Consider the following 18,639-nt stretch of genomic DNA (forward strand, 5'->3'; position numbering starts at 1 on the left):
CCCCAGTTGGAGTTCCTCAATTTGAGTCATACATCAAATTCCCACTGGCTGTCTGTTTTGCGTATGTTAGTGTATATTTTTCCAAGCTGCTCTCTCCATTCCTTCCACTTTCTCCTTCCCACCCACTATTGAGGATATTTAGACACACATGTAGATTAGTTTCTGGCTGGCCTCCCCAGATCCTCTCCACCTTTCTCTACCTCTCTTTGTGTCTCTGTCTACACAATGGGTCTCCCGGTTAGCTTGATGGCAGACACTGTATAGATCAGAGATGGGAGGACAGAGGCCAGGGGTTCGTGTCCCCAGGCCCCTCCCACAGCCCTGTGGTTGGTAGTGACTTCCCCATCTGCTGAGGAAGCCTCTTGTCCTGACCTCTGCTCCCTCCTTCTCTTCCAGGCCAGGAGTAGTGGCAGCTCCCTGAGACTAAAAGTCTCTCATGCTTTGCTTTTTCACTTCGCCCTTTCTTGGTAAACAGGACATTTGCTGAAATCTCTGCAGTGTTCTTCCTGAGAACACCCGCTGTTTCTTGCCGGGACCCTGACTGATACTATAATTGCCACCGGAAGTGACCCCAGGAAACAGGCTCTAAATGGGATGCTGGCCTTGAGGTGCACATCTATCTGATGAGTGTGTGGATAAAGTCCTTGCCCAGGGAAATCGAGTACCCGGAGCCCGTGTCATCCAGGGACAAGGGACATCCCAGTTCCTAAAATGGTCACCAGCGGCGGCATGGGGCGCCGTGCCAGTGGGTAGCCAGCCGCTTGGGCAAATGCGGGACTGCAAAGGCTGCGCAGTGGGCTGGCTACTTCTGAAGGTTCTGGGAGGCACACAGCAGGGAAAGGACGGCTCAAGCCTCGGGTGTGACAGTGCCCTCCAGGCAGGCCACCGGGAACGCCTGCACCTCGACGAGCTGGGGTTCTCGCTAGTTCGCAGACCAGTAAGACCAGAGACCCTGGGGACGCACAGGGGGACCCCATGTAGGATGGGGGCTCTTCTAGGCGATTCCGGGTAAGGTTTAAGGACGCGGGGTCTCGCTGTGGGTTGGGTGCCATCCGGAAGCCTCTTAATACTTCCCGTCCGGGAGAGGCGACTGGCGGGCGGCTGAGGCTGTGGCGCGAGGGGGACGCGGCGCCCCAGCTCGGGCGCGAGAGGGTGGCCACTGGCGGGGGAATCCGCGCGGCGGCCTGGAGTGGCCAGCGGCTGTCTGTGTCGGGAGCAGAACGCCAGGCCCGGGGGAGCCGCCTTGGATGGACAAGCGCAGGGCTGCGTGGAGACCCCAGAGGCCGCCCGGCCAGCAGCGTCGGGCACACCGTGCCGAGGGGCCGGCGGGCGGCAGGGGAATCGCGCGGCCTCACCGCCGGAACACTCGGAAGGCCGCGGCCGCACCGGGTCACGCCGGCCACTCGCGGGGCGCGGCCGGGCCACGAGCCCGCGCGGCAGCCGCGGCGGCTCCCGTCCCCACCCGCCCCCGCCGGCCGCGCCCGGCTGCCCGCCGCGCCCCAGCGCGCAAGCGCACACCGCCGGCCCGGGAGCCATTTCACGGGGCCGCGGCGCGGCGGGCGCGACTGCGCAGGCGCCCGGCGGGAGCGCGCGCGCCTGCGCGAGAAGCCGGAAGCGGCGGCGCGCTCTGCGCCTGCGTCCGGGCCGGGCGGGGGCGGGGCCGCCGTCAGCTGACTGGGGCGGCTGCGGCCTCGCGGGAGCGCCGTCGGCTCGCGTCTCTGGCGGCTGTCGGTGGGCTACGCGCGGGGCCGGCCGGACCATGGCGACCACCGTCAGCACGCAGCGCGGGCCGGTAGGCTCCGGCGGGGGCGGGCTCCGCGGCCTTCGGGCACAGGCCGGCGCCGGGCTCCGTGCGAGCGGAAGGGAGTCCCCGGCAGGGAGAGGCCGCGCACCGTGCGGGGCCCCGGGAGGACGAGGCCTCACGCTCACCGGGCGCCCGAGGCGGGGGGTGGTCGGCGCCGGTTGCGTCCCCGGGAGGAGGCGGGTCGGCGCCGGTTGGGTCCCCGGGGCCGGGGAGGGTCGGCGCCCGTTGCTTCCCGGGGAGGAGGCGGGTCGGCGCCCGTTGCTTCCCCAGGATGGGGGAGGGTCGGCGCCCGTTGGGTCCCCGGGATGAGCGATGGTCGGCGCCCGTTGCGTCCCGTGGAGGAGGAGGGTCGTCGCCCGTTGGTTCCCCGGGATGGGCGATGGTCGGCGCCCGTTGGTTCCCCGGGATGAGCGATGGTCGGCGCCCGTTGGTTCCCTGGGAGGAGGAGGATCGGCGCCCGTTGGTTCCCCGGGATGGGGGAGGGTCGGCGCCCGTTGCGTCCCCGGGATGGGCGATGGTCGGCGCCCGTTGGTTCCCCGGGAGGAGGAGGATCGGCGCCCGTTGGTTCCCCGGGATGGGGGAAGGTCGGCGCCCGTTGCGTCCCCGGGTGGAGGGGGCCCCGCCCCCACCGGCGGGCCCCGGGGTCGGGCAGGGTCAGCACCCGCTGGGTCCCCTGGAGGAGGCAACACCCTGTGCCTAGAGTGTCCGTCTGTAGAGGAGCCACCCGGCCAGGCTTGGATGAAGGAGGGTCCAGGCCCAGCTGTGTCCCTCGGTTCCTTTGGTAACACATGAGGGGTCCTGAGCTGGGAGTCCTCTTCTGCCTCTGGCCCTGGAGTCCTGTCTCCTGCGCGGCTGCTGTGTCCTTGTCCAAGAGCAAGGCTTCGGCTCCTGGGGAGTCGCCTCTAGCCCCCGTTCAGACTGGGTTGGGGTGCCTGACCATGAGCGGTGAGGTTTGTTTGCTTTAATCACAGTCAGAGCCTTCAGCTGGGACAAGGTTCTGGTTGATGGTTTGATGTGGCTTCACCAGGGAAGTCCCCGCAGCCCTGGCTCTTCACCCTCCCGCCAGGGTGGACAGATCTTGTCTGTGTCTCTGCCAGCGGGAGACGAATCTATCCACACGGCGTCTTTCTGAGTTTGAGGAAAGCAGGTCTTGTTGGAAGCCCTTTGGGCACAGGTGCTCTTTCTGACCGTTTGAATGGGACGTGACGGCTTCGTGACAGGCATGCGTGTGGAAAGGTCCCGGAGTTTGTAGGGTGGATTCTGGCCCCTGGCTTCCCGTCTCCGTCTTCACTGCACACAGTGGCTTGGAGCAGGCTGAGCGTCAGCACTTCTTCCGTTCTACAGGGGCAGCAGGGACGGGTGTTGGTTCTGTCCTGGGTCAGACCTGCTGGGAGCTCTGTGCCTTCGCCAGGCGGGATCCGCAGGCAGACATGCGCAGGCCTGCTGGGACCCAGGCAAGGGGAGCGCGTGGTGAAGGCGGGCCTCTTCTAGTCCAGAGGGATGTTGGCCCTGCGCTGAGGTAGGGCTGTGACAGGGCCCAGGCGGCAGAGGGTGTCTGGATGTGAGGCCTGTGCTGTTGAGCTCCCAGTGACCCGGACGACTGGCACATTCTCTTGTCGGGGACTTGGGCCCCACGCGTGGACTGGCACGGGTGTGAGGGGTGCTCCTCAGGGGCCGAGCTCATGCCCTGAGGTTCGGTCAGGGCCAGAGCAGCTGGGGGCTCCGGCCCTCGGGCGCGCTGGCCTCGGTGCGGGCGCTCTCGGTGTCTTGGGTAGCACGGCTCACTGATGCCGCTGTCAGGCTCACAGAGGAGCCAGGCCTGGGCCTGAAGGTCTGGCCTGGAATCGTGGTGAGCAGTAGCCTCCCTGGGCCAGGGGTGAGTAGGGCTGTGGAGGAAGCACGTCTGACCGAGACTTAAGGGAAGGGGAGCGTGGGAAGCAGAGCTGGAGAGGGTGGGGAGAGCCGCTGCCTCGAGGCCGGGAGCTCCTGAGGGGGGTGCCTGTGCTGGGGGGCGGGGGCCACTCGAGTGTGCTTTCTGTGTTTTCTAGAGCTTTTGCCTGGCACCTACCCTCTCGTTCTACGTCTCCCCACCAGCCTATCCCCCGTGGGTGAACGGCACTTGTAGAGGCTTCCTCTCCAGTTATCGGCGTTGGGGAGCCCTTCCTTTTGCGGTTACTAGAGTCTGGTGGAGACCGCTTCCCTTGCCAGGATGCATGGACTTGGCGGGGGCTGTCCTGTGCGTGCCTGGTGCAGTGGAGGCCCGCGGATGCGCTGGGTCCCGGCTGGGTGGCACGCCCAAGGGCCAGCCTCTGCCTGGGGTCCCAGCCTGGCTCACACAGGACAGGCAGCACTCAGCCTCAGCCCAGGGTCACTGACCAGGGGACCTGGGCTGACTCTGAAGTCTGTCTGTCTCCGGCGCCTGGTGAAGGACGGATGGGCAGGGTCCCCGGGCACATGAAGGCAGAAGTGGGCCTGCCCACTTGGGGAGATTCCCTCTGTCCCTGAACAGGGAGCCTGGGGAGCTGGGAAATGACTTAAATTCCAGAAGCTGTGGTATTTGTGTCTTCAGAATAGCTTTCCCCGAGTGGCCGCTGAGGGTTGCCCGCCCTGCGCTGCCCGCCCGCTTTCAGTGGCGCTGGCATTCCCCCCCTTGCTACCTTCTCCGCCCCGTGCTTCTTTCTGGTCCACAGAGGATGAAAAGCGTGAATGGGCGCCCACGGGAGCAACTGGGGGGCTCGGAGGGGGTTTGTGGCACGTGTCGCTGCAGCCGCCCGTGCTGCTGGCCAGCTCGGCGGGCAGCGGTCAGGCTTGGTCAGAGGCTGAGCCTTGCTGTGTGTCCACAGACTCTAGGCTGACGGGAGCAGTGAGGGCCACTTGCCCAGCTTTGGGAGATGCGGGCTGGTCAGCGCAGCCCCTTTCTGTTGTTTCCGTCGTGAGGCCTGAGGGCGAGCTGTTGGGTGACACCGTGTGGCCTGTGACAGCCAGGTCCTCGTCAGCCTCGCACGAACTGATGCCTGTTGCTGAGCCTGTGACCCACCAGGGGTGGCAGGGAGTTGTGTTTGAGTTTTATTGCTTGGTTTTGGGGGGCCTGCTGGTATAGGTGAGTGAGGTCTAGTTGTCCTTAAGTCCAGTCTATATGGAAGGCAAGATGCAGGCTCAGGCCTTGCTCTGCCTTTGCAGTTTTCAAAGGAAGGAGAGGTTCTTCTCTTTGGGCTGGCGCGTGGCTTTCTCTCTGTCTCGGTTGGAGTCTGGCCCGAGCTCCCGGCTGGCTCAAATGGCCCGCTCTCGCCAGGTGAATCCATCCCTCTGGCCCAAGTCCTGGGCGAGGGGTGGCTTCTCCGCCCAGCTGGCCCGTGTCCCGATTCCCCAGGCCCCATGAGCTCTGCTCTGGATTCTCTGTGGCTGAGTTAGGAGCGCTTCCGGGCTGAGAAGGCCCCGTCTTCCTGTGAGTCAGACCTTGCTGCGTGTGGTGACCCTGCTGGCCGTGTACAGGCCTTTCTTGTTTGGCTTGCCGCGATGAGGGATGCCAGCTTGCTTTCAGGGAGCGTCTGCCTGGTACACGCCTGTTCTCGGACTCGCGCGCGTGTCGGGCGGGCCTGCCGTCAGCAGCGCGCGCGGCCGCCGGGTCTTCGCCCTTTGCCGGGGATGCGCGCGTCTGCGCGGGCGGTCACACGCGCGCCGTGAGTTCCCCGCACTTCCTTCTGCGCTTCCGCCCGCTCGCTCCTCTTCTCTCTCTCTCCTTGCCTTCTGCTGGAGTCACTAACCCAGGTTCATTCGTTCCATTTTCCTTCTCTGCTGGTTTGAAACACATCGTCCTTCTTTCTCGTTGCAGTCCTCCTGGGGACGCCACCGTGCGGCCCTGGGGGCTCTCAGGTCCGTCTCTGTAACGGCCCTCCTGGGCAGCAGGCGGCCTCGGTGACCTCTGCTTTCCTCCCAGGAGGGGTGTTGTTTGATGAGCTGGTGTTTGTTCAGATGGATTGTTCGTCCTGCTTTCTCTGATTCCTGAAAGGTCTGTGTGGTATCTGGGACTCTGAGCTCCCGGTCCCCTTCTCTCCGGATGTGAAGGGGCCCGTGTGGCCTCGGCCGCAGACCCCCTCTGCTCGGGCGCCCGCATCTGTGCATCCTTCCCCCTGCCCCCGCCAATGGTGCTACCCCGGCTGGACGGGAGCCGGGGCGGGGTGGCAGTGGGGCATGGGAGGGGCCGCTGCCTGTCACAGTGGGAAGGCCCCCGGGGGCAGAGCCCGCCTGCATTCTGTGGGGCGTGGGAGTGAGCAGGTGAGGAGGGGGACTCGGGTGGTGACTTGTCTGGGGTTTGTTCTGGGGCCTCTGAAAATGGCTGCAGCTGTGGACACAGGTGCGACGTCCCTCCCTGCTGGGGGTCTCTCTTCATGGGGATTTCCTTCTTTCCCTGGGACCCTCGCTGATGTTCCCGTCGCCTCAGGCGGCAGCCCCAGCCCCTTTGCGGCTCCCACCGGAAACTCGCGCACACCTACAGGCTCTTGTGCGGCTCTGCCTTCTGAGTAGACCCAGAGCCGGTTCCTTCTCAGCTGGGGCCAGGCCCCAGGCAGAGCCCGTTGTGGGAGCAGCCCCTTGCCCGTCCCCCTCCCCCCCAACCCTAACCCCCCCCCCCCCCCCCGTCTCCGAGTCAGAGCCTGGTGCTCCTGGCACCTGTCTGCCCTGCATGTTCCTGCCCTCCCTGCTTGCCCGGCTTTGGCCACCTCCCCACCGTCCCTAGAGCTGCCCCCCCGGGCTCCTAGCCAGGCCTGTGCCCCGCTCCTCCCCAGACCCTGCATGCCGCCCCGTCCTGCCTTCAGATTGCTGCAGAGGCGGCGTCTTCTCCCAAGGCCGCCTGAGCCGGCCACACCGTCCCTCCTCGGGCAGCAGTGGGGCCTTGTGCGGCTGCCTTTCTTCTGCTGGGACCCGAGCCCCGCGGGCGCTGCGACTGCCCCGCGTCTGGCTGGGAAGATGTGCACGTGCGGCAGAGCTGAGACCTTGCAGTGCGGCGCCCGTCTGCCCCGGCCCTGCCGCCCCACAGCTGCAGTGTGGGCGGGGTGCTCCGTGTCAGCTGCGCCAGGTCCTGAGCGGCGTGAGCGGCGCTGGAGCTCCCTGCCGAGCCCCCGGTGCTGCTCGCTGTCCGTCAGCGGCGTGGCCTGGTGCTCGTGTGGCCGGCGGTGCCGTGTCTCGCGCTCGCCCTCTGGTGTCCTTGTGCTCTCTTAATGCCTCCTCTCAGCCCCCTGTCTGGGGCTTGTGTGGACTGTCCGCAGGGCCGGGACAGCCAGACGCTTGGGCTTCAATGGCTTGTCCGAGTCTGGGCTGTTTAGGAAGTTGGGGCGGCCTGCAGGATAGGATGGCACCCCACTCCAGTACTCTTGCCTGGAAAATCCCATGGACGGAGGAGCCTGGAAGGCTGCGGTCCACGGGGTTGCTGAGAGTCAGACACGACTGAGCAACTTCACTTTTACTTTTCACTTTCATGTGTTGGAGGAGGAAATGGCAACCCACTCCAGTGTTCTTGCCTGGAGAATCCCAGGGACGGTGGAGCCTGATGGGCTGCCATCTATGGGGTCGCACAGAGTCGGACACGCCTGAAGTGCCTTAGCAGCAGTAGCAGCAGCAGGGTAGGAAGGGGAGGAGAGCTGGCCTCCGGGAAGGACGGGGCTGTTCGCAGTGACACCTGGCAGAGGGCAGGGCTGGGGGCTCCATGGAGCCCTTTGGGAGCCGCCCCCTCCTCAGCCGGGTTCGGAGGCGCTGATGATACCCGCCTTCCCTTTGGTGGCTTCCAGGTTTTTGCTTCTCTTTCCTTGAGGCAGGAGGACGGTGGGGTGGGCAGGGAGGGTGAGCGGCTGCAGTGACCCAGGTGGTGATGGTGGGGGTCGCAGGCCTCAGCGGGCACGTCCTGTGACCTCCCGGGGGTGGGGTGTGTGTGGCTTGCTCCTCCCCACAGGCCACTGAGGCTGCTGTCCGGCTGGCGGGGCCGTTATCAGCCACCCCGGGGCAGGGAGCCCCCAGGGCCTGCCCTGGCCCGTTGGCTGACTCAGGCCTCTGCCGCCTGTGGCGCCTACAGGCGGGCAGCTGCCTGGACTGGGAGTCTCTGGGTTCCGTGCTGCTGCACCAGCTCTCGGCTGTGACGACCCCCCGCCCCCCACCCAGGCCTGAGCCTGGCCCGCTGTCCAGTGGCTCCCGTGTGGGCTGTGCGGACCCAGAACCAGCATGAGGACGATGAAGGGGGTGCACAGCCCCGGGCAGGGCACACGGGCTGGAGGAGTGGAGCTGCTGTTCCTGACCATCACCTGGCCCCGCGCGGCCTGTTCCCCGCGGGGTCCTCAGGGCTGGGTGGGCGGCCGCTCCGAAGGACAGCGGGCGTGGTCACCGTGAGTCAGGGCTGAAGCGCCGGGCAGGCCAAGGCTGGGCTACGGGCAGCAAGTGGCCCGAGGGCTCTTGGCGGGTGTGTTGTGGGCACAGGGGTCTGGTCTTGGCGCCGTGGAACTGGGAACTGGTGTGTCCTGGGTGCCTCAGCCCTTCCCGAGGGTGCGGCCGCAGGGTGTCACAAGCTGCCTGCCTCCCGGGGCCCGGGCTGGGGCCTGCTCTGCTGCGCCACCACCCAGGAGACGCACCCCACAGCGCCTTGGGGAGCGAAGGAAGGTGCTGAGCCTTTCCTGGCAACGCGGGCTCCGGGGCGCCTGGGCCCCGCCCTGCACTGGGCCTTGAGGCAGCGGAGCTGGGGGATGCGGAGTGGAGCCCGGTGTCCCCAGGGAGCAGGCCACTGGGGACAGTGGCGAGAGTGCCCGTCAGAAGGGCCTCTCTGCCTCCACAGTTCCCGTCTGTCCCGCCGTTGGCATCAGACTCTCGGGGCCTCTCTTCGTTGTACGGGTGCTGGTTCTGGGGTGAGCGCCAGCACGCAGGAGTGAGGGCACCCTAGAGCCGGCAGGCGCGCTCCCAGGCAGGTGGGTGCCGTCTGGACGCCCACCCCATGCCGTCTGGTCAGCCTCGCGGGAGCCTTGGCGTCTGGCAGCATCTGGTGGTCCCTGGCAGCCACTGTCCATAAATGCGATCGCCAGGGCTCACCACGACATGCAGGGTCTTCTCTCCCGTGTTCCCTGAAGCCGCCACGTTCTTCGGGTCCCTGCGCAGGGGTCTGGGGCCCCTGCGCTCTGGGCTCTGAGGGGGGCTGTGGCCCTGGTTCCCCCCTGCAGCCAGGTCTCTGTCGTGGGTCCTGGGCCCTGGCTGCACTGTGCCCCCCGGCCCTGCACCCCCCCACCCGGCAGAGAGCAGAGGCGGGGGGGTCCAGGTTCCTGAGCACCCGGGGAGTGGGCCGCCTGCCCTGGGGGGCATCTCTCTGTGCTCACGGCCCCGGCGGAGCCCAGCTGGTCCGAGCTTGGTCTCCTGTGGTCTCCTTGGAGTTGTCGCCGTCAGACCGCACACCCTCCGCGCGCGGGTGTGTGCCCAGGCGCCGGTGCCCTCCCGCCGCCTTCCCTCTCCAGGGCCGGGTCCCGTGGCCTCTGCTGGTCACTCTGCAGGCTTCTTGGTCTTCAGGGCGCTTCTGCGGGCGAGCTGTTCTCCCGAGGCGTCTGCACAGAGGCTGCTCCGAGTCTCTGGGCATCTGGGCCTCAGGCTTTACCCAGTGAACAGCTTGTGGTGGAGAGGCGTGCTCGCCATGGTCCTGGTCTGCGGCTGGGACCGGCAACACGCGACAAGCGCATCTGAGGCCTGAGAGCGGCTTGCAGCCCCAGCGAGGATGCGAGATGTGCTTTCAGGCAGGGACGTGCTCGGGCCTCCACGGAGCCCCATGTGCTGGGCGCCCTGCCCCCAGGAGCACAGGCCCTAGGGGGCCTGCAGGCTGGAGCCCCAGACCCGCGTGGTGCAGCAGGGGGGCTGGGCCAGGGCGGGCGGCCCCGCGCTGATGCCGTGGTCCCGCAGGTGTACATCGGGGAGCTGCCCCAGGACTTCCTGCGCATCACGCCCACGCAGCAGCAGCAGCAGATCCAGCTGGACGCACAGGCCGCACAGCAGCTGCAGTACGGAGGGGCCCTGGGCACCGTGGGCCGCCTCAGCGTCACTGTGGTGCAGGTGGGTGTGGCCCTCAGAGCCCGTGGGGCCGAGCGCGGACGCCGAGGGTTGGGGGCAGCAGTGGGCGGCTGGAGGCTACTGTGGAGGGCGTGGGTTGAACTGGAGTCCCCACCCCTGGGCTGGGGGCAAGGGCGGGGGATGGGGGGCAGCGAGCAGCGTGGGGCAAGTAAGTAGGAAGCAGACGGCTCGTCCCGAACCGGGTCCAGGGCTCCCTCGGGCTCTGTGTCAGGAAGATGGTGGGCAAGGCTGGAAGGCCCCGCGTTTGGCCTCCTGGGGGGATCCAGCCCAGTTCGAGAGCCCTCAAGTTGGGGCGGGAGGAGGGTGTGTGACCCCGCGGCCTGTCGCCGGCACCAGGGGTGGTGGGCAGTGGCCAGAATGGGGAGACTGCAGGAGCAGGTGGGGAGGAGAGCCACACTTCAGTGTCGGACACGTTCATTCGAGGGTGCTTGAGAGGATGTGCCTGAGGCTCAGAGATGACTTCAGGGGGAGGTCCTGCGGTGACATGAGGCGCGTGTCTGGAGGTGGGTCAGCTGGTCCTACGTGGAGGGGCGGCTCTGGGGCATGATCGCGGGCAGGCGCACCAGAGCTCAGGGGGTGTCAGCCCGAGAGGGGTGCAAGGAGGTTCCCAATGGGCGGGGCTTCCACAGAGCCTTCGTCGGGAAGAGATGGCGTCTCACAGGCAGCAGGCTCTAGGGGCTTTTAAAAAGAACTGGCCTGTTGAGTGTGACATACGTGTCAGGACACACTGGTTTGAATTAACGTGCTGTTTCTGTGACCTCTCGACACGTGTGTCCACCCCTGTGATAAGAGCATTTCTCCAGCACCACGGAAAGTTCCCTTCCCTCTGGCTGTCATGGGCCTGCCCTCAGGCCCCAGGGTGCTTCCTGGAGTCTGTCCGTTGCTCAGCAGGAACCAGGGCGCTAGCCCTGGTCACCGTGAGGCGTGGGCTCCAGGGGATCAGGCCCCTCGGAGCGGATTCCCGGCCCCCCGGGCACTGGGCAGGGTCAGTCACTGCTGAGAGAGTCCTGCCTGGTCAGGGGGCCGGCACGGTCACTGTCTGAGGACGCAGAGAGGGCCTTGGCCAGGCCTCGCTTCTCAGGGGGCCCCCGACCCCTGCTTCTCCGGGGCTCAGACTCTGTCCCAGGACGGCCTGCCCTCTCCACCCTCCTCCCCAGGAGTCGGGGGGACCCAGCCCCGCCCAGCAGCGGGTGTGTCCTGAGACGCTGGGCCCAGCCCAGACCACCTCCTCGTTCCTGGGCCCCGAAGCACAGTTGTCCTCGGAACGGGCTCTGGGACCCCACAGACAGCACAGTCTGAGGACGCTCAAGGCCACTACCTGAAACAGTGCAGGTTTGCACGTGGCCTGCACAGATCCCATGTTCTCAGAGCCATCCCTGGGTTACTCCTGACACCTAGCATGCCGAACACGCCGCGTGAGCTCAGTTGTCATACGGTACAAGGCTGTAAACCCAGTTGCTGGTATGGCAGATTCAGGTTTTGCTTTTGGAAGTTTCTGGGATGTTCTTTCCTGGTCCAGCGCCTTTCTCTTTCACTTTGGACCTGTGGTTGTGGAGGGTCGACGGCACAGTGGTGGCCGTGTCCAGTGGGTCAGCACCCAGAGCGCCCTGGAAGCCGTGGGTGGCAGGGAGGCTCCCAGGCTCACGGCTGCGGCCCCGTCTCACGCGGCGGCTTTGTTTCAGGCCAAGCTGGCGAAGAACTACGGTGTGACCCGCATGGACCCCTATTGCCGCCTGCGCCTGGGCTACGCCGTGTATGAGACGCCCACGGCCCACAACGGCGCCAAGAACCCGCGCTGGAACAAGGTCATCCAGTGCACCGTGCCCCCGGGCGTGGACTCCTTCTACCTGGAGATCTTCGACGAGGTGGGCACCACGCGGGCCGCTGCGGCTCAGGCTCCCGGCTGCTCCAGAACGTCGGGCGTGTGTGCAGGCGGGGTGCTGTGGTGGGACAGGTGCTCTGTGCCCCCAGAGTCTCTGGAACCTACACTCAGACACGTCACCACCATGTCCGGAGCGTGGGCGTCGCCCGACCAGTCAGGCCAGGCACTGCTGTCCGCACGTGGCTCAGGGCTGACACGGTCAGGCCCTGGCAGGGTGGGCACTGGCCTCTTTGTGGGGGAATGGCAGGAGCCTCCTGAGTGTCCCCTGGGTGTCGGGAGCCCCAGGCCCTTCTCAGCCTGGCCCTCCACGTGCCCCAGCCCTTCTGAGGCTGGCTCAGAGTGGGGTGGGCGGCAGGGCTGGGAGAGGCTGCGGTCCTCAGGGATTGGGGTGGAGCGGGAGGGGAAGGCATGGTTCAGGGGAGCGCGTGTCCGGGGGTCTGGCCCCGCGGGTTGGTGCAGGCGATGGTGGTGGCTCACTGGAGCCCCTCCCTCCGTGTGGACCCGCAGGAGGGGAGCGAGGTGGGTGCTCCATGCTGTGCACACCCTGCGGGGGGAGGGCCCTGGGGGATCTGGGGTCACATGCCGTCTCCCGCCTCCCCCAGCGGGCCTTCTCCATGGATGACCGCATCGCCTGGACGCACGTGACGATCCCCGAGGCGCTGAAGCAGGGCAAGGTCGTGGACGAGTGGTACAGCCTGAGCGGGCGGCAGGGCGACGATAAGGAGGGGATGATCAACCTGGTGCTGTCGTACACGGTGAGACCGCCGCGCCTGCCCCGGTGCTCCCCGTGCGGGGGGCGGGCCGGGGGACCTGGGCCGGCGGACCCGGGCCGGCGGACCCCCAGCCTCGGGGCTGCCGCGCTGGTACCTGCTCACCCCTTCCTGGCACTGGACCAGTCACTGCGGGTTCCCACATCAGCACGTTTCTACTGGGTACATCCTACCTGTTCAGCAGACGCTTCCATGTGGATGGGACGCTGCTGCTGTGTCTAACTAACTGCAGCCAGAGAGAGGCTGTCCTGGGACGGCAGGGGTTTGAGCCTGAAGCGTGCACTCCGGCTTGTAGCCTGGAGCGGCGTCCTCTCTCGATGGCCTCTCAGTCGTGTTCTGCGGCTCTGACGACAGACGCCTTCCACCCGCGTCGTCCTCTGCCTGCAGAGGAGCCTGTGGGGAGGCGGTGTGAACAGGCGTCTGAGGTTGGGGACAGGGCGCGTCCCTGCCTCGACCGTGGGGCCCCAGGCCTGGTGCTGCCCCCCCCCAGCTTTTGGTGAGGCTGGGGGCGGTGTTCTGCTGTGACCCTGGGGTCATCTTTGGTGTGTTTCAGTCGCTGCCGACTGCCATGATGATGCCGCCTCAACCCGTGGTCCTGATGCCCACCGTGTACCAGCAGGGTGTGGGCTACGTGCCCATCACAGGTGCGTCTGCCCTCCTCGTGGCGCGTCTCCTGGGGTGGCGTCAGAGCAGGAGGGAGGTGCGTGGGGTGTCAAGCTAGAGGCTGGGCCTGGTCTGCAGGCGGTGCCTGGAGAGCTTCCCCAAACCGGGGGTCTGCTGTCCTGTGTCGGCTTCTGCATGCGTAGGGGGTAGGATTGTTTTTTTCTCTGTCAGTGCAGAGAAGTTGAGTTAAATGCGTGGAGATGGGAAGCATGATTTCTGAGTCGCTGTAGCACAAGGTCACGTCCTTTCGGGTGGATGGACGGACTGCACGCCCGAGCCTTCCTGCGTCTGTCACGTTCATTCCCCGTGCACGGCTCTCGACCTCTCGTGGTGTTCACCTTTGTGAGCCGGCGGTTCACGCGCAGCAGAGTGGAGTAGGATGTGGCTTTCCTCTTGGATTTCTGTGCCTTCACGTCAGCCTGTGGTCAGTTCCCACCCAGGCTCTGATTGGAAGTGACTCAGTCCCCCTGCCTGTGAACGTCTGTCGGACGGGGTGGGACGCAAGTGTGGGAGGCTCAGAGCCTGGGAGACGGGAGAGGATGTGAGGGTGCTGTGCGCACGGTGGTGGCCGTGTCCCTGAGAAACCTCTGAGCTCTTGAGCAGAGTGCGGGGAAGAGTGAGGGCTGGAGCGGGAGGGAGGGGCCGGGGGGCAGCGGGAGGGAGGGGCTGGGCCCTGCGGCTGCCTCAGGTGCACGTCCAGCCCCGCAGGCAGCCGTGTCCATCGCAGGCTTGGTCCCACCCCTGCGGCCGGCACCCCTGTACCTCAGCTCTTCTGCTGGTTTTGGTTTGGAAGGTTTTGAGCTGCCTTTAAGGTCTTCTGAGCTCAGACAGGAAAGGAGACCGTGTGAGCTGTTGGGCCTGGTTGGGGGACTGTGCTTTTGAGTTTCTAAAGATGGGTAGTTTTGCAGCCGCTTCCGCCCTTCAGAGCGCTGTCTGGCCAGGGCTGTCTCTGAAGCCGCGGGACCTCAGCAGCTCTGTCTTTCCTTTTGCTGGTCTGTTTTCCTCATGAGACAGTCGGAGCTTTGACTTGGGTTCTGGTGGCTCCAGGTCTGAGTCTTCCAGCAGCTGAGATGCCTTGAGCTTCTCAGCGTCCACACGGGAGTGAAGGGGTGCGGCTGGTGTGGCAAGCTGACACCGGAGCCCCACGTGCTGCCCGTGTGGAGCAGGGGGGGGTCTGCCGTCCCCAGGACGCTGGGCCTGGTGGGGTCTCCTTCCTCGACGGGGTCTGACTGGGACTGGGTGCCCAGCTGGGAAGGCCTGTCCTGGAGGGCCGGCAGGGGAGTCTCGGTGTTCGGGGTTGGGGGGGTGGCAGCTGGGGGTGGCCGTGGTGGGAGGGCTTGACCCCCGTGGTGTAAATGGCTGAGGTCTGCTCACCCCCATTTCTCCTGAGCGTCTGGCCTATCTGAGAGGCAATGTCCGGGGCCAAGATCTCTGGGGTCATGTTGGGGTGAGGGGGAGACCTCTGGGGTCATGTTGGGGTGAGGGGGAGACCTCTGGGGTCATGTTGGGGTGAGGGGAGACTTCTGGGGTCATGTTGGGGGTTGGGGGAGATCTCTGGGGTCGTGTTGTGGGGGAGACCTCAGGTGAGACCTGGGCTCCGCAGCAGAGGGGCTGCCCACTGAGCTCGCCTCTGCTTGCAGGGATGCCCGCCGTGTGCAGCCCCGGCGTGGTGCCTGTGGCGCTGCCCCCAGCCGTGAGCGCCCAGCCCCGCTGCCGTGAGGAGGACCTGAAGGCCATCCAGGACATGTTCCCCAACATGGACCGGGAGGTGATCCGCTCCGTGCTGGAGGCCCAGCGGGGCAGCAGGGACGCAGCCATCAACTCCCTGCTCCAGATGGGCGAGGAGTCCTAGACATGCCCGCCGTCTTGCCGCCTGCCCGCCCGCCCAGCTGCCCCGAGCACTGTCCCCAGCAGATCCCCGTGAACACGCCCCGCGTAGCCCCTTCCTCGGACGTCCGTGTTGCCGTCCTCGCCCTCGTTGGGATGCATGTGGTTTTGGTTCTTGGAGCCGTTCTCCACGTGGTCGGGGTGGGTGGAGTGGCTCTCCTCTCGCTTCCTGAAGGGTGGAGGCGGCGCGTCCCGAGCACACGCCCACTTCCTGCCGGCCATCCCCCGGGAGGCTCTCCTGGGAGCAGCTCCCCCGCAGGGCCTCGGTGCTGGGCCCCTTCTGGGTTGACAGGTGGTCTCTCATGATGCCACCTGCCTGGGTAGACACACTAACGTGAGGCACAGAGAGCCCACTAACAGCTGCTATGGGTCGTGTTAGGGCTTTAGGACAAGAAGCTCCGCTCCTCCCCGTGGCGGTCTCCCTGGGCGCCTCGCTGGGGTCGGGTGGACCTTGCCTCGGGGCCCAGCCTGGCGTCTGCAGCCACGTCCTGAGCCCGCGGCCCTGTAGTCTTTCCTGCTGCCTCGCCCTCCATGCCATGTTGTCCCGAGGGGTCGCCGCCCCCAGACGCGCTCTGACTGTAGAGCTCAGTGAGGTGGGTGTTGGGAGCAGACCCAGTCCTCGTCCTCGTCTGTCAAAGGTCTCTATGAACTCTCAGCTCACTGCCGACCTTGTGTAGGAAGCTGGGCCGCAGGCTGGGTCAGCGTGGTGACCGCTGGCACTGGGAGGTCTTCCTGAGAGGCAAGAGGCAACCTGCGGTGTGGGCGGCACCCTGCCGCCTCCGGCCGGGGACACTGAGGATGGGGCCAGCTGGGTGGAGCCCCATGGAAGTGAGAACACGGTGCGGCCAGCCACGGTTGCCGCTCTGCCTGGAGGCCTTGCCCGGCCTCTGGACATGGAGACAGACCCCACCCCGAGGCGGTGAGGACTCAGACCCCAGTCCTGTCCCCGACGTAGGCTTAGCGTGAAGCTGGCCAGCGGTCAAGCCAATCAGACCCCTCCCGTGGCGGCCCGGTGGCAGGGAGGCTTGCGAGGGGGGTTCAGACCACCGGTGCCTTTGCCGCAGGCGCTCGGTAGATGCGTGAGACCAGCGGCTGCGCAGCAGCACGCTGTCTGCAGCACGGTGACCACACAGCGCAACTCTGATGGCTGGCCCCAGCCCGGGCGGCCCCACCCTGCCTCCCCACCACCGCCTCCCCTGCCTGGGCCTCCGAGGACAGGAGACTTGGCTTCAGGGTGGGTGAGAGCTGCCAGCTCGGGGCCCTTTGTCGCGGACGCCTGCTGCTGCACTGGGTCAGAGGGGGGCGCACCTGTGGGGCCTCGAGGCGTCCGGTGGCCCTGCTGTCCATGCTGCTCTGCTCGCTTCCGTGCTCGCGTCCAGGCCGCCCCTCGGGGGGCACTCAGCGCGGCGCCTGTGGCTGCCGGGCCCAGGACTGGGGTGCCTCGCAGGTGGTTGCTGCTTGGTGTCGGAGAGGAGAGGCGTGTACAGCAGGCTCCCCACCCCACTCCCGTTTCAGGAGCCCTGCTGGGTGTTTGCAGAAATGGTCCTTGGAGCTTTGCGTTTCAGATCATTCTGTTGGGGTCCAGGGTCCAGATTCCTCTTTGATTGTAAGATATGTTTGTACCTTTCAGCCTTCTAACTTAATAAATGATCTATGTAAAAACAGAGAAGTCCAGTTCTTCAAAGAGAGTTTACTGCTTTTATTCCACTTTAATCTGGCTTTTAATAAGCCAATTGATGAAACGGTCACCAGCAGACTAGTGAGTGAAGGCACAGGGCAGAGGCTGGACTCTGCCCGGGAGCCTGAAGTGTGAGCATGGAGCTCAGTGTGTGCACGGAGCCTGGCGTGCAGGCACGAAGCCTGCAGGGAGCAAGCCTACAGAGGATGTTAGCACCCTCGCTTCCAAGGTGAGCTCTGACCTGCGGAGCGCGAAGACAGTTCACACACAGGCGCTCCAGTCTCTGGAGAGTGAAGACACTTCACACGCGTGAGCTCCAGTCTGCGATAATTCACACACGTGAGCTCCGGTCTGTGATAAAAACAGTTCACATGCATGAGCTCCGGTCTGCGATGAGTGAAAATAATTCACACGCGTGAACTCTGGTCTGTGATAATTCACACACGTGAGCTCCAGTCTCTGGAGAGTGAAGACACTTCACACGCGGGAGCTCCGGTCTGTGATAAAAACAGTTCACACGCGGGGAGCTCCGGTCTGTGATAAAACCAGTTCACACGCGGGAGCTCCGGTCTGTGATAAAACCAGTTCACACGCGGGAGCTCCGGTCTGTGATAAAAACAGTTCACACGCGGGAGCTCCGGTCTGTGATAAAAACAGTTCACACGCGGGAGCTCCGGTCTGTGGCAAATGACAGTCCTCAGGTGCCTCGAAAACATGCTTAGTTCTGGAAGAGGTCCATGGGTGTAAGGAAGACGCTGTGCCTTGAGGATGACCGAACTGGAGGGAATGCTGCTGTTTCACTCGGGAATTAGGAGACTCAGGCCAGGGCAGAGCCCAGCCACAGTCGCCCAGGAAGTCAGACTGAGACGGGGGAGTGCACAGACCCCAGTGGCGGCCGGAGAGGAGCCGCCAGCTCCGACTGCAGTCTGTCCGTAAGCTTGTCAGCCCTGCTGGACCATTTCCAGTCCAGTCCCAGGGGGGTCCCGCCCCGACTAGACCTCAGTGGTTAAGTAGGAAAGGCCATGAAGAGACCCAGCCCCCACCTTCCCTGGGCACTGAGGACCGCAGCCCTTGGGGGACAGCATGAGTCACTGGTTCCCAGCTGGGCACCTGGGGTGGGCCCCAGCGCTGACAGCGGAGGCAGGCCCTGTGGTGTGCGGGGCCTGGAAGACCCTCCTCTCACCCACCGGCCTTGCTTGGCTGCAGCCAGCGCTGCCTTGCCCTCCACGGGGCAGCCTCCCCTGTCTCACAGGGAGGTGCCCATGCCATGCGGGTGGGTCAGGCCAGGCCTGCCACCCGCCCCTCGCACCCAGCTCGTCCTGCCCCGCCTGGCGCAGACCGCTTTCTCCAGTCAGGATGGAACAGCACAAAAGAAAGGCAGCACCCCCTGCCCTTGGTGGAGAGGAGACAGCAGGGGCAGAGATGGGGCAGGCTGGCCGGTGACAAGTGCCTGCAGGGGGTGCGGACAGCGTAGGGAAGGCCTCCTGGGTGGACACACTGTGACCCCCCCAAAGGCTCATCCAGTCTTTGCGCCTGTGAACAACTTCCTTCTAAACCCTTCATGTTCGCAATCATGGTGACAGTGTTTCTGAGCCCTCGTGCCACCCCGACTCCGCCCGATAACTCCCAAAGCCTGAGACGGACCCTGGGGCCCTCCTTGCCGCCTGCTCCGCCCGCCCCTCCTGGGGGTTCCAGCAAGAGCCTGAGAGGCGGGGTTCAGGGACAGCCTGGCCACCCCCCTCCCCTGGACGGCGGGGGAGCTCAGGGACGCAGCTGGTGGGAAGAGACACCAGGACCAGGAAGTGTATGTGATGCTCGGCCTTTATTTGCAAAACGGGCTGCGTGAGCACGGCATACCGTGGGGGCCACT

The 18,639-nt window shown here is 65.7% G+C and overlaps 1 protein-coding gene across 2 annotated transcripts; it reads left to right on the plus strand.

Annotated features, from left to right (window-relative positions):
* TOLLIP (toll interacting protein) lies at window positions 1,657-16,760 on the plus strand. Of its 2 annotated transcripts, XM_018043348.1 has the most exons (6): window positions 1,657-1,792; window positions 9,722-9,871; window positions 11,572-11,754; window positions 12,374-12,526; window positions 13,095-13,185; window positions 14,845-16,760. In XM_018043348.1, the coding sequence occupies exons 1-6, from the start codon at window positions 1,760-1,762 to the stop codon at window positions 15,054-15,056; spliced, it is 822 nt and encodes a 273-aa protein (XP_017898837.1). In that variant the 5' UTR covers window positions 1,657-1,759; the 3' UTR covers window positions 15,057-16,760. The 2 variants fall into 2 exon arrangements, with proteins under 2 accessions (XP_017898837.1, XP_017898838.1); XM_018043349.1 differs by lacking the exons at window positions 11,572-11,754; window positions 12,374-12,526; window positions 13,095-13,185 and having other exon boundaries at window positions 14,845-14,901.

Source organism: Capra hircus, chromosome 29, assembly GCF_001704415.2.
Source record: "Capra hircus breed San Clemente chromosome 29, ASM170441v1, whole genome shotgun sequence".
Lineage (NCBI taxonomy): Eukaryota > Metazoa > Chordata > Mammalia > Artiodactyla > Bovidae > Capra > Capra hircus.

Bases quoted from the DNA above. Each gene is read 5' to 3' on its own strand.
- TOLLIP (XM_018043348.1), top strand. From the start codon at position 1,760: ATGGCGACCACCGTCAGCACGCAGCGCGGGCCG. The intron at 9,872-11,571 runs GTGGGTGTGGCC...GCTTTGTTTCAG, and splicing joins TCAGCGTCACTGTGGTGCAG to GCCAAGCTGGCGAAGAACTA. The intron at 12,527-13,094 runs GTGAGACCGCCG...GGTGTGTTTCAG, and splicing joins ACCTGGTGCTGTCGTACACG to TCGCTGCCGACTGCCATGAT.